Below are 14,710 nucleotides of genomic sequence, written 5' to 3' on the forward strand. Positions count from 1 at the left end.
ACATTCTCACAAATTACAATGTTTGCGTATAAGTAAATAAAGAATAAAAAACAAAAACAAGTTCCTCTTTTTTGTTTCATGGCTTGATTGCATTATTTCAAGAGTAATAACTGAAAATAATGTCTCAGTTTTCATTTACTTGTATAAAATGTGTTGTTAGGTTAACTCAAACACCAAATTAATTATAATTAGAAAAAAACCGAACCGAACGCAAAAGCATAAGGTTAGAATTCTTACATTTGATAAAATTTCATAAAATGCCAATCAATGTCTGTAGTATAAAGGAACTATAAGTATATAACTATAATTATTATATAAAGGAACTATAAGTACCTAATGCGTACAAACGTTATTATTATTATATTAGTATATTACAACCTTAAAACCGAATGATTCTGAGTTCGATTCCCAATGGATACAAAATAAAATCGATCAATAGAATCATTCATTCCATCATAACGCTAATAACACCTCCGGAAAGAAATAGACATTTAAAACATTATTATTTGGAACACGTTTTCTTATACCCCAGATAAACACGGGACTTATATAGTTTGTGACAATAGGTAATAGAGAGGATCCAAAAACAATTAGAAACATACAGGGTGTTCCACCTATGGTATATATGTATACATAGTACATGGTACACCATGTACTCTGCTCAATGCCTTCTTATGACTATTTACGTAATAAGCCTATAAACAATTAAACATTTGAAATTATACTAAATTTGTGACACCCTGTATAAAATGTTATTACTCATATTATTATATTGTTGTGTCAACGACATTTTTCTGAGTCAAGGAGATCTTGTGATTTTCATACAACTATTTCATACAAATGCAGTTATTTAAAATGCCGTATTTTGTACGGAAATACAATAATTCTATAATTTAAAATATGTATAGAATTTAGTCAAACAAGAAAATACTAATAAATATTTTATGTTTCAGAAAAAAACCACCAAAATGGGTCACGGCGAGAAGAAAGGCACCATAGTTTTGGAAAACTTTAATTCCACGTAAGATATTTTATTTTCTTTATGATAACATGACAATTAAATTTATTCAATACGAGATTATCGCGATCAAACAAACAAACTCTTCAGCTTTATATAGATAGACTAGCTGGTGCGTTGTGCGCGGGCTGCAAGCAGCCCGCGAGCCCCTTTTGCCCCTGGGTGGAAGCAATAGGGCAGTCATTAGAAAATGTGTTAGAATTCCCAGTCCATTTGTAATTTTCTGCTAACAGCGATTCCAGAGTCAATCGGAAGTGCTTATAAATTCCCAATTCAAATATTTTCTATTCTGGAATGCTGGCGACCTTCGAGGGTGCGTTGTGCGCGGGCTGCAAGCAGCCCGCGAGCCTCTTTTGCCCCTGAGTTGAAGCAAAAGGGCAGTCATTTGAAAATAAATTCGAATTTTCTGTCCATTTGTTACATCTGCTAACAGCGATTCTACAGTCAGTCGGTAATGCTTATAAATTCCCCATTCAAGTATTTTCTACTCTGGGAGGCTGTCAACCTTCGAGGGAGCGTAGTGCGCGGGCTGCTTGCAGCCCGCGAAGCATCCCAGGGCTTAAATCTTCAGTCATTTGAAAATGCGTTAAAATTCCCCGTCAATTTGCTTTTATCTGCTAACAGCGATTCCACAGTCAATCGGAAGTGCTTATAAATTTCAAATTCAAATATTTTCTATTCCGGGGAGCGGTTCACCTTCGAGCGTGCGTGGTGCGCGAGCTGCAAGCAGTTCGCGGCTCATCCCAGGGCAGAAATCTTCAGTCATTTGAAAATGCATTCGAATTTCCTTTCCATTTGTAACATCTGCTAACACTGATTCTACAGTCAGTCGAAACTGCTTATAAATTCCCCATTCAAATATTTTATATTACGGGGGGCTGTCCACCTTCGAGGGTGGTGCGCGGGCTGCAAGCAGCCCGCGGTACATCCCAGGGACAAAAATCTTCAGTCATTAGAAAATGCGTTAAAATTCCCCGTCAATTTGCTTTTATCTGCTAACAGAGATTCCACAGTAAATCGGAAGTACTTATAAATTCCCCATTAAAATATTTTCTATTCCGGGGGGCTGTCCACCTTCGAGGGTGCGTGGTGCGCGGGCTGCAAGCAGCCCGCGAAGCATCCCAGGGCAGAAATCTTCAGTCATTTGAAAATGCATTAAAATTCCCCGTCAATTTGCTATTATCTGCTAACAGCGATTCCACAGTCAATCGGAAGTGCTTATAAATTTCAAATACAAATATTTTCTATTCCGGGGGGCGTTTCACCTTCGAGGGTGCGTGGTGCGCGAGCTGCAAGCAGCTCGCGGCTCATCCCAGGGCAGAAATCTTCTGTCATTTGAAAATGCATTCGAATTTCCTTTCCATTTGTAACATCTGTCAGCGATCTAACAGCGATTCTACAGTCAGTCAAAACTGCTTATAAATTACTTATTCAAATATTGGTAAAATTTTTGAAATGTCTTATCGATAGCGGGCAGTGACTTTTTATAATAAACTGTTCAAGAGCTATGCTAACACGCTCGTCGCTTCGCTCCTCGCTACCTATTTGAATATTTACGCCGGCCGCTGCCACGACTCGCTCGCTTCGCTCGCTTGGCTCGTGCGGTAGGTAGTTCAAAAGTTAACCTTACACGCTCGTCGCTTCGCTCCTCGCTACCTATTTGAATATTTACGCCGGCCTCTGCCGTGATTCCTTCCCTTCGCTCGCTTGGCTCGTGCGGTAGGTAGTTCAAAAGTTAACCTAACACGCTCGTCGCTTCGCTCCTCGCTACCTATTTGAATATTTACGCTGGTCGCTGCCGTGACTCGCTCGCTTCGCTCGCTTGGCTCGTGCGGTAGGTAGTTCAAAAGTTAACCTAACACGCTCGTTGCTTCGCTCCTCGCTACCTATTTGAATATTTACGCCAGCCGCTGCCGTGACTCGCTCGCTTCGCTCGCTTGGCTCGTGCGGTAGGTAGTTCAAAAGTTAACCTAACACGCTCGTCGCTTCGCTCCTCGCTACCTATTTGAATGTTTACGCCGGCCGCTGCCGTGACTCGCTCGCTTCGCTCGCTTGGCTCGTGTGGTAGTTCAAAAGTTAACCTTACACGCTCGTCGCTTCGCTCCTCGCTACCTATTTGAATATTTACGTCGGCCGCTGCTGTGACTCGCTCGCTTCGCTCGCTTGGTTCGTGCGGTAGTTTAAAAGTTAATAAATATTTTCTACTCCGGGAGGCTGTCGAGCCTCGAGGTTGCGCGGTGCGCGGGCAGCAAGCAGCCCGCGGTGCCGTCTTTTACCGATGCTATTCCTATTACCCTTCCTACTATGGAAATTTCCATACAAAATATTCGAAAAAAAAAAATTCGCATTTTACCAAAAATTTTTATATGCCTGGAAGCGGACCAGGTTTTGAAGTATTTTTTACTTCGGCGACCCCGACCTACCTGCCACCAGTTCAGAGAGCCGTTGAATTTCGTGATGTATGGAAAATGGAAACCGGGAGTCGGAGAGAAATTCTAAGTATGCAGTTTTGTAAATCTGGCCGATTCAAGCACAGAAGTCAATTTTCAGACCGATCGTGAAGTAACCGGCGCCACCATCTTGCTTTGAAAAATTGGCCATTTTTTGAAAAAAAATTGCGTCAAATTTGAAATTTCTCGATTGCCCTGGTAGCACCCCATCTTCCTGATCATTTTTTAGTTCTACACCCCCCACCTATCTCGCGCCGTTTCAGAGAGCCGTCGAATTTTGCGTTGTATGAAACTCGGAAACCAGCGATGGAAACTCGATTATGAGTATGCCACCTCAATGTGCGGCTCGATTAAAGCCCCTGTGCCAAGTTTCAGCGCGATCACACCAGCGATTGCCGTTTTAGAATTTGTATGGCGGCGGCCATTTTTTCCGCCATTTTGAATTTTTTTTGCACTCTGTGGTAATTGCTCGAGGTCTACTCCAAGTTTAGTTCGAGCACCCCAGATGTAGCTGCTACCGTTTGCGCGGGCCGTTGACCGTCTTCGAGAGATGAGGGAAAGTTTAAGATTTCGGATTTTTCTGGATATCCTGGGAGCTGGGCGAGTACGAACATGGTGTGAGTGTATTTCCGCGATGCGCCACCTTGTCTAAATTTACGTTTTTATGTTTGCGCCAAAAATGGAAAAAATCCAAAATCGAGCGACCCACTATGGCTCCCTGGTAGCGTCCCAGGGTGGTGATCATTTTTAGTTCCGGCACCCCCCACCCAACTCGCACCGTTTCCGCGGGCCGTTGGAGTTTACGTTGTATGGAAGTTGGAAACGGGGGCCCGGAGCCACTCGAACGGGGCACCGATCGATTCGCCGGCTCGAACAGAGCACGTGTGCCAAATTTGAGACGTAAGGATTCATAAACGGCAATTTTGGCAAAGTACGGCGGCCATCTTGTTTTCGCGAAAATCCCCATTTTTCCACCACCCCTGGTAATCGCCACCAGTTCCGAGCATTTTTTGTTCAGACAACCCCCCTCCAGGTATCACCGTTTTTGCGCAACTCCAGGGGTCCACTTGGTTTTCGAAGATGATCGAGATCGCTATATTTTTCCGGTGGTCACTGGGAGCACCTCTACACGATCACGTCAAAATCCCCCCAACTTTCCCCGTAGTTTCCGAGAAAACCGATGTCAGTCAGTGAGTCAGTCAGTGGTAGTGTAGCTTTATATATATATGATAATATACCATTAATCTGTCTTTATGTTGTACGGAGTTTATAATTTATTAACATATATGATGTAAGACGTTGTATCATGCTTTGGTATGATATACTGATGTTATCAGGAAGCAAAATCAATATTAAGGTGACTAGTAGAGCAAAACGCGAGTTTGCTGCTAAATTATAATGCTTTAAAGTATATGATTAACTGCAGTAAAAAATCTCAGATAAATATATGATATTCTTCAGGAGATAAACTAGTTCGATAGTGTGTTGAAAACTCAATACAACTTATTTTACTCGATAGAAAAAAATCTCAAAGGTACCTCTAAAAAAATCTTTTGATGCTTAAAAACCATACTAAACTACATGCAATCATTCTGTTTTTTCGGCAAATAATTCTACAAGCAACATAATAATATAATACTGTGTTATTTTTTTAGTCCAATCAATAGATTTCGTGTAAATCGCAAATTCTTATTCCCAAACCAAAAACGTACGCATGTGTGCGTGAACGCCTGTGTACCGACACTACCGGCCGAGGCCCGTTCGTAATGATTCGCGTATGGCGTCGGGCTGCAGCTGTGGCGCGGCGTGTATGTGTGAGTGGAATGAAATGCTTGCTCAGGGCAGCGCCTTAAATGCAAAATGAGTAAGTTTATAACAAGAATACGTAGTAATAAATAATAATACTTAGGGCGACATAATAAAAAAACGACGTGTGTCACTCGGGGACTGCCGCGGTAAAGCTATTGCATGCTATGCCTTCAAACCACACCTCCGCCCGTCGGAGTGGGGAGCGTGAGGTTTTTTCGTTACGGAATTTCTCGATTCGGTCCCCGCGCTCGAGGCCCGCGATAGAAGCTATGCAATAGCTTAATATAATTTTTACTAAACTAATTTATGTTTATATAAATCCGCTTTGTACTTACAAGAGACATTTATTTGAAGGTCTAGGTATGCTTTTGGATTTATTTACCATTCGGTTTCAGTCTACAAAATCTATATATATATAAAACTCAAAGGTGACTGATATAGTGATCTATCAACGCACAGCCCAAACCACTGGACGTATCGGGCTGAAATTTGGCATGCAGGTAGATGTCATAACGTAGGCGTCCTCTAAGAAAGGATTTCCCGAAATTCTTGTGGGAACGGGGAAAAACGGGGATGCACGTACAAAGTCGTGGGCGGAAGCTAGTGTGAATATAAGTTTATTAATTATTTCAAAAGCTTATATTATTAAAATTATGTCGAACTATTGAGTTCAATATTTTATTTAATTAATAAATACAATGAAATTCTAACTTACTAGTCGTTCAATTGTTTCATTTGTAAATTGAGAGCTTTGTGTAAGTTTTTAATTTAAATTTTAATTTAAATATTATTTTATGTATATCTTTTATGGTTTTTGTATTTCAGGGTAAATATAAATGAAACTACAACATTCACGATAACCCAAAAACAACTGCACCGAATTTCATTCTGAATACCAAAATCATCAATTGAACTTCTTGCTCTCCAGGAAGTTTCAGTATTTTTTTCAAGTTGAAAGGAAACACAACAGTTCAGTATATAAATAGATTTTAAGTTGTATAGTTAATAATAATTGTATGTAAATACAGTATAACATTAAACAAAATAGTTAAAACATGTACATTACAACATACATTGTAACATTACTATTATAGGTAGAATTATTGTTATTTAGGAATTCATAATTATTATCACATTAATAATTAACAAATGTCGATTTATAGAAGAAAAAAAAATAATTTCCCGGATAATGCAATAATCTCATTTAGGGCTGATTTTTCAATCCTTGAATAAATCTTATCCGTCCAATAAAGTATTACACAATAATATACAGATGTCACCTAAAACCTGTCAAAAAGTGGGCAAGTAACACATTTTTAAAATGGTTGTTTAATACGATATTCGATGAATAAGTTTTAACTAAGGATTGAAAAATCGGCCCTTATATTATTTAATCAATTCTACAGATAGTATTCATAGACGACGACGCGGTTGGCGCAGTGGTAAAGTAACTGCCTACTGAGCCGACGGTCCCGGGTTCGATCCCCGGTCAGGGCAAATATTTGTGTGATGAACTCAATTATTTGTTCTTGGGTCTGGGTGTTATTGTCTATATATGTATTTATTAAATATTATATTTATCGTCGCCTGGTACCCACAACACAAGCCTTAATTGAGCTTACTGTGGGACTAGGTCGATTTGTGTAATAATGTCCTATAATATTTATTTATTATTTATTTATTTATTTATAGTAGTGTAGTAATGATCTTTAATAATAAGTATGAATAATATTATAAACTAGCTGTTGTCCCGCGATTTCACCCGCGTAACAACATAATATGGTTCCATGCAGATCCTATTTCTATAGCTTCCTAAACTGCTTCCTAATATTGCCGAGTTTCGTTTAAATTTGTGCAGTAGTTTTAGCGTGATACGCCAGTCAAATTCTCACATTAATTGCCTATTCATTTAAATACAAAATTAACCGGAAATATTTAGCAAAAGGAAATTAACTAAAACAAAAACACTGATGTAGTTACATTTAAAATGAATTTAGTTTAGGTATCAATTAATGTTTATCTCACCAAAAAAATGATTAACATATTTATTTTAATTAAAGTAGTTAATCAATAAAACACATCATAAACTAAAATACCTACACAAATAATTATTGAAAACAAGTTGAGTTTGTGTGATAAAACCAAATTCGAAAAGTAGCAAGAATTTAAATAACACATAATTTTGCATTCAAATTGGCACGCAAACCCCGGGGCAAAAGTAGTTGGATAAATATAATATTATTTCTACGAATGACAGCCTATTTTTTAAATGATCATTATTTTAACAAAAACTTTACGACTCAATAACAGGTTAGCCTTATGAGTTTTTTGTTGTCATTATGTAAATAATCTTGTGTTTTTTGCTTTATATTATATAATATTATTTCGTTGATCTGCTGTAAAACAAACAAAAAAAACATAAAATATGATACTATCACTATAAACTATTAGATAAGAGGATTTAACATATTATTATATTTGCATGTTCACAAATAAACTGTTTTCTTGAAGCAAATCAAATTAAAAAAAAACTAATCTGCATTCTTAGAATGTTAATATGAAACATATACAATTAATTAACGTATACGTGATTTTTTATTAAAAAGCGTATTAAAAAATACAAATAGCTGCTCATTCAAGCAGCAAACAGTTTTGCAAGGAAACAAAACACTCATTGAATAAATATTAATTATGAATTCCTTACAAAACTCTGATATATGCATAAACATCAAATAAATATAATTGTGTTTTCGTTTAGCGAAGTTAATTATTTTTTTGAAATGCAATACTCCAATTTGCAAATATTATATTTATTATATTTTTTTATGTTTTGTGTAAACATACTTGAAAAGAAACATAATCAGGCTTTATAATTTTTTTGGTTTTTATGGCATTCAAATGCTTTATAAATATAAATTTATAAAGAATAGAAAAAATTCCATCACGAGGCGGGACTCGAACCCGCATCCTTCGCGCCATTCCGGGGCGGATGCCTAACCAACTCAGCCACTCGTGACCCGCCTGAGTAATCGAATTTATTCTATTCTTTCAGTTTTATGTGTCTTAAGGGACACACCGCGCGCCATCTATTGAGATGATTTAACGAGTTTTCGACATTTTCGAGTCCCGCCTCGTGATCGAATTTTTTCTATTCTTTATAAATTTATATTTATAAAGCATTTGAATGCCATAAAAACAAAAAAAATATAATCAGGCTTTAACCTATAAAATATTAACTCATTAAAGACTCATTTAAATTTCTGCATGAAATCACAGATTGAAAAATTAGCATATTATGTGTAACCTAGTGGTGCAAAACGTTACAGTAATTTAAACAAATAAGTTGAATGTACCTACGACCAACATTATCAATAATTTTCTAAGAAGCCTGAAATAGGAAAATTATTTTCCCAAAAGTAGTTACGAGCTTTGGTATATTTTTGTAACCAGAATCGTTCTATCCAGTTACTTTTTCCTACCAAATATAATATTTATTTGTTTGTCAGTTTTTCTTATAAACATAAGGTACTAGCTTTCCACCCTCGCCCGCGGCATCACCCGCGCAGTCAAAGAAAAACCCGCATAGTTCCCGTTCCCGTGGGATTTACGGGATAAAACCTATCCCTTTTCCTTTCTCGGGTATCAAAATATCTCTATACCAAATTTCATGCAAATTGGTTCAGTAGATAAGGCGTGATTGGGTATCAGACAGACAGACAGAGTTACTTTCGCATTTATAATATTACTAGCGGTCCGCCCCGGCTTCGCCCGTGGTACATATTTACGTTTTCTCTACATAAGAACCATCCTCGTACTTCAAGGAATATAATAAAAAAAGAATTAACGAAATCGGTTCTGTTCCGTCCGTCCGTTTTCAAGTTATGCGCTTACCAACACATTTTGGGATTCATTTTTATACCTATTATAGATAGATTAAGAATAGATATGACAATTTGGAGAATGGCGAAACTGGGCCTAACTGTTACAGAAATCATAATATATTTAAAATTCATTATATTATTTTTAGTAATTCTTGGTAAAATATTTACTCCTGATTCTATGGGAAAACAAATCTTTGAAAAAAAAGATATTGTGTTCACTACCGGCATTGTTATTTAGATTTCTATGACTACCGGTCTTATCAAGCAGAGATTGTCAGTGTTGTCAGGAGTAAAAAAGTCGAATATATCGATTAATACGAATGAATGTCTATATTTTATTTTTAATTTTATTGAATTCAAATGCTTTATAAATCAGAAGCAAAACTTAACTTATTTTTAACACATATCTTAATTTATTTAGATCATTCTATAAAATATAAACATGTTTTACTTAATCAATAATAATTATAACATTTTTATTTAGGTAGCTGGCCATTAATAAAATGTCAAATTATTAATCATAATTGTGTCAGTTATGAGTGATTTGTTTATGTTTGTTGTTTGACATTTGAGTGAAGTTTTAGGCCCTTCTCCCATTACGATACGCATAGGCGATTCAAGTATCCTGCAAGTCTCGGAGACTAGTCGCCGCGGAGTATCTCACATACATTTTTATGTAGGCTCGCACACTACGCTACTGGTATCCTACACGTCCGCGACTAGTATAGCACTACTCACCGTGTCGGTCGCTTTTGCATCGCGTCTCGACTCTCGCGCGTATCTTTTCGTTAGAAAGATAAAAATATCTAATCATGATGTTGTAGTTCTCGTTCGGCTACAAAAACTCTACAATTTATGTTTCTTTAAATAAATGGATGAATCCAGTACTTCTTACTCTTACGTTGGCGTCTTCTATTTCTATAAAAAAGAAAAACTGCAAGAGCTTCTTCGTCACTGGAATTGCTGATTGCTCGACATAACGACGTAACTGTTGTTGCAATAAATAAAATATGAATTATTATTATTATAACGTCGGTCCAAAAAAATGATGAATTTAGTCGCATAATAAGCGAGCATCGGGTAGCCAGCAAATATCTAAGTAGTATTCTACGCGAGTATCGTATTCTAGAAGTATCGTACCTAATGGCAGAAGGGCCTTAGTAACGTTATATTCAAAATTGATCTTAATCAATATCCCAATATCTCTGCTATCCCATAGAAAAGATCTATAATTATTATATTCATAGAGTCTGTATATTTTTATCTATTTAATCACCCATAAATCATCAGTGTAACGATCAGGCCCAGAGTCCTATGGGAGTTTGCCATTCTCCTTTATTACTTTTTCACTTCCAGATACCTATCAAAAGTAGTTTTCAAATTTTGCCTTTGAAGTGTATAATAATATGTAGACACGTCATATTGTACGTCTATAAAAATAGGTTTATTGGTTTTGGGCATAGATTAGGGAACTTCATGTGTTTTAAGTGCGTTTGAATATAAACCTTATTCTAATATAATTATGGCTCATTTTCTTTCAGTGCCAACCTCGCATCAAATCCTGGCTTCCAGTCAACATTGAGCCTGGGGTCAAAAGAGGTCATCAATGAAAAGGCTTACAACCCCTTCGAACATAGAAGGGTTGAACATCCGAATTCGTAAGTTGTTTTAATGATCTTATGATTTATGATGATAATGATGTTTTAATGATATAAAATATTAGTATCAGAGAGGTAGACAAGTTATTAATAAACAGGGACAAATCATAAAATTATGAAAAGATACATGTACTTAATCGATAATATTTAAATTTTATACTAAATCTTATCTAACCTAAAATTAACATAAATTAATTAATACTCTCCTAAAAGCATAAAAACCAGTTATAATTTCAGTTAATGTAAACATTTTAAAGAAACAGTGGTAAACGCGTGAGCGTAGAACTGAGGTGTTCTTTAAGTTCGATCCCCGTTAAAAATTACGAAAAAGAATTCTTTTATCTCATCTTCAATCAACATATTGATGCCCTATAAACGATTAACTACTTGATAACCCACTAGAGAACACGGGAATTCCCTCCACATTCTAATAACTCAATAAACGTTCAAATAAAAACAAAACCAATTCAATAAAATCGTTACAAGGTAAAGATTAAATGAATCCACTTTACAATCCTCTTTCTCGCTCAGGATTTAATAATAATAAACGAGATTTGCACGTGACTTCATAAATATTCATTGATCAATACTATCTCTTAATTGCATATTATTAAGGAATGTCAAGGACTCGTTTAGTTCTAGCTTTTATTTATTAACAGATAAACTCGAATAGATCGATAGTTTATAAAATATGTGTTTATTGAAATTTCATTTCGGTATCACAAAATACACACATCAGCGTTCTAACCATTTAAAAAGCTTTGTTTATAAATATTCAATTTTATCAGTGTATCCCAAAGACGGACTGACTTATTCTGAAGAGATTATTTGCTACAATTCATTTATTATTCCGGAAAAGATTGTCAGAACATCTTGGAAACAAAATATTTATTAAATAATTCAGTAAGTAATACGTGGTAATACTTAGATGTCTAAAATGTTTATTCAACGACTTTTATGAAAGTCTGTCGCAATATTTCGAATGCAACTGTATTCCTTTTCCAACTTATATTTTACCGTAAATACTGAAATCAATAATTCAAACTTGTCGTGAGAAAATATTGAACATCATGCTAAAACTTTTATCAACAGAGTAGACAGTATGGTAGTTCAGGGAACTATAAATACATATTGACTTGAATGCGTTTTACAGAAATTCTCGAATATGTAAAGTTTTATGCGGACAAAGTTCTTCTTAGGGTTTATGTATGAAATATGAATATTATATATAAAAGAGAACATATTAAAAATATAGACACGTACTTTACTGACTCTAAAGACGCCCTTTATTACTATACAGTCTCACAACTCTTCTACCATAGACTGTTTCTTTCCTGTTTAATAGGACACTATTTATCATTACATAATAATATATTCTTTTTCTTCTAATTAAGACCGTTATTTCTCCAGGACAATCGGTTCCTTAGTGCACTTGCTGAAATCTTCCCTGGGATCTGGTATCCTGGCGATGCCAGCAGCTTTCAGGAATGCTGGCCTGGCCGCTGGAGCGATAGGAACCATTGTCATTGGATTCATTTGCACACACTGCGTTTATGTACTGGTAAGTGATATTTACAATTTTATCTAAAGAGCTCCAAATATAATTAGACCAGTTTTAATTAGCACATAATTTATATTTTTTCAAGTAAAGGCCAAAAAGTAGAGCTCCGATCTTATATATTGTAGTGACTATGTCGACGTTTCAAATTGAAACATAAATTTAATTCGAATCCAATTCAACTTGAACTACATATAAATAATAAAACTTTAGAATAAAACAATTTCACGCTTATCTAAAAAGCGGAATTCATAAGAAATACTGCATAGGATAACGCATCATTTAATAAAGGACCTTCTATCTCGATACCAAACTTCATTCGGATTATTCACAAAGGATTATTCGGATCATAATTGGATTATTCAGCTGAAATCGTATTACTAATAATTTAATAATTTGAAACTGGGATTGTTAGTGATTTTCTATTTAATTTCAGGTGAAAATATCACATGAAGTTTGTGTGGAAGCCAAAAAGCCATCAATGGGATTTGCTGAAACTTGTGGTGCGGCTTTCGAGTTTGGACCGAAAAGATTAAGACCATGGGCTAACTTCGCAAGGTTACTATAAAATTATATTCGTGTTTTGATATGGTTTGTCCAATTCTGAGTGTATTATGTACTAAAAACGAGAGGTTAGTAAGTCCCTCCAGAATAAGGACTAAAAATATCTATCCTTGAAGTAATAATTATTATCAATGTTGTAGTAGTTTTAAGGTTTATGTTACGTTACTTTAAAATAATTTAATGGACATAGATTGCAACTAAAATCTTTTAATACAATTTAATACACACAAATTGACAAAATTTTTTTTTTTTCTTTACATTCTAGTTGTAGAGACATTTTCAAGAAGACGCTCATTTATGAACCCTTACAACATGAAATTGCTTTCTGTAAATGTTGTAAAAATGTGAAATTAAAAAGGCTCAATGATAAATAACTACATAGGTACCTATTTCATCGAAGATCTCTCTGTATTTAAAATAGAATTGAAAAACTAAATCGTTCACTGTTTCACCGAAATTTTCAAGTGCATTCATAAAAAAACGGGTAGGAAATAACAATTTCATCCTTTAAAAGTTTGATCTGCTGCAAAAGTTATCAATGAATTTGGATCATAACATGTTTTTATAAAACAGCTTGGAAATGAGTTTTTATGGTCATTAAAGTGTCTGCAATATATCCTTTTCATTAATTAAACTTGTCAATAATTTCCTTTTTAACCAAGGAACCTTTTTTCAGGACATTTATCGACTGGGCACTCACATGTACTTATTTGGCGGCTCTTTGCGTATACATCGTTTTTATAGCAGAGAACTTTAAAGAGGTAATTTAATTTTTTTAATTTTGAACCTAGAACAAATTGGAGGTGCAAAATGTAAACATTATGTAATCACGATTTAAAGTTATTGAGATATACATAACAACTATAAAAAATATAACATAACTATCTTCCTTTCAGGTACTAGACGAATACATACCGGAATACAAGCTATCTGTAGAAGCATACTGCGCCTTGACTCTCGTACCTCTTGTCTTGATATGTCAGATACGGAACCTCAAGTGGTTGGTGCCGTTCTCAGCGATCGCCAATGTGTTCCTGGTGATATGCTTCGCGATAACTATGTATTATATCTTCACTGATCTGCCGAGTCCTAAGGAACGAGAGATGGTTGCTAGCGTGACGCAGTGGCCACTTTTTATAAGGTAATTCCTTGTTTATATAGTATCGTTTATTTCTAGACTGGCCTTCTAGACTGGCTGGTTGGCTTGGTTGGTAGTGGCCCTGCCTTCAAAGCCAGAGGTCCTTGGTCCTTCATCCTCACCCGGAGCAAATATTTGTGTGATGAACATAGATATATGCTGTGTGGCTGGGTGTTAATCCTACTAATATTATAAATGCGAAAGTTTGTATGGATGTATGGATGTATGGATGTTTGTTACTCTTTCACGTAAAAACTACTGAACCGATTACCATGGGCGTAGCCACTGTGGGGCAGGGTGGGGCGCTTGCCCCACCCAGGCTTGATCACAGAAAATGAGACCTAAACATTAGTATTATTTACCTCTACATTGACTGACTAACAAATAATTGTCATACGCCTAGCGACCAAACGGCTGAAGATAGGGACACATTTTGGATCTATTTCGTGATGTGGTAGGTAAACGTTGAGGTGTTTTGAATAAGAATAATTCGAATAACGAATTACACACGAAAAAAGAAAATAGCTGAGGCTTCTATGTTACATGAACTGTAAGAAAAATGAGTGTAGTACAGTTAGTTACCCCACTATCTTATCCATTTCACTTTTGTTTTACGTTAGGTACACGTTCTATA

General features: G+C 35.7%; 1 protein-coding gene across 1 annotated transcript in view; it reads left to right on the plus strand.

The window, feature by feature from the left end:
- The window catches only part of LOC123691682 (proton-coupled amino acid transporter-like protein CG1139), a 46,246-nt gene that overhangs the window by 24,787 nt on the left and 6,749 nt on the right, over positions 1-14,710 (plus strand). Inside the window, exons 2-7 of the mRNA XM_045636199.1 lie at positions 954-1,021; positions 10,700-10,816; positions 12,227-12,377; positions 12,811-12,932; positions 13,615-13,699; positions 13,835-14,079. Of these exons, the coding sequence (XP_045492155.1) occupies positions 969-1,021; positions 10,700-10,816; positions 12,227-12,377; positions 12,811-12,932; positions 13,615-13,699; positions 13,835-14,079 (773 nt within the window). The 5' untranslated portion in view covers positions 954-968. The remainder of the gene's footprint in view (positions 1-953; positions 1,022-10,699; positions 10,817-12,226; positions 12,378-12,810; positions 12,933-13,614; positions 13,700-13,834; positions 14,080-14,710) is intronic.

This window comes from Colias croceus, chromosome 5 (assembly GCF_905220415.1).
Source record: "Colias croceus chromosome 5, ilColCroc2.1".
NCBI lineage: Eukaryota > Metazoa > Arthropoda > Insecta > Lepidoptera > Pieridae > Colias > Colias croceus.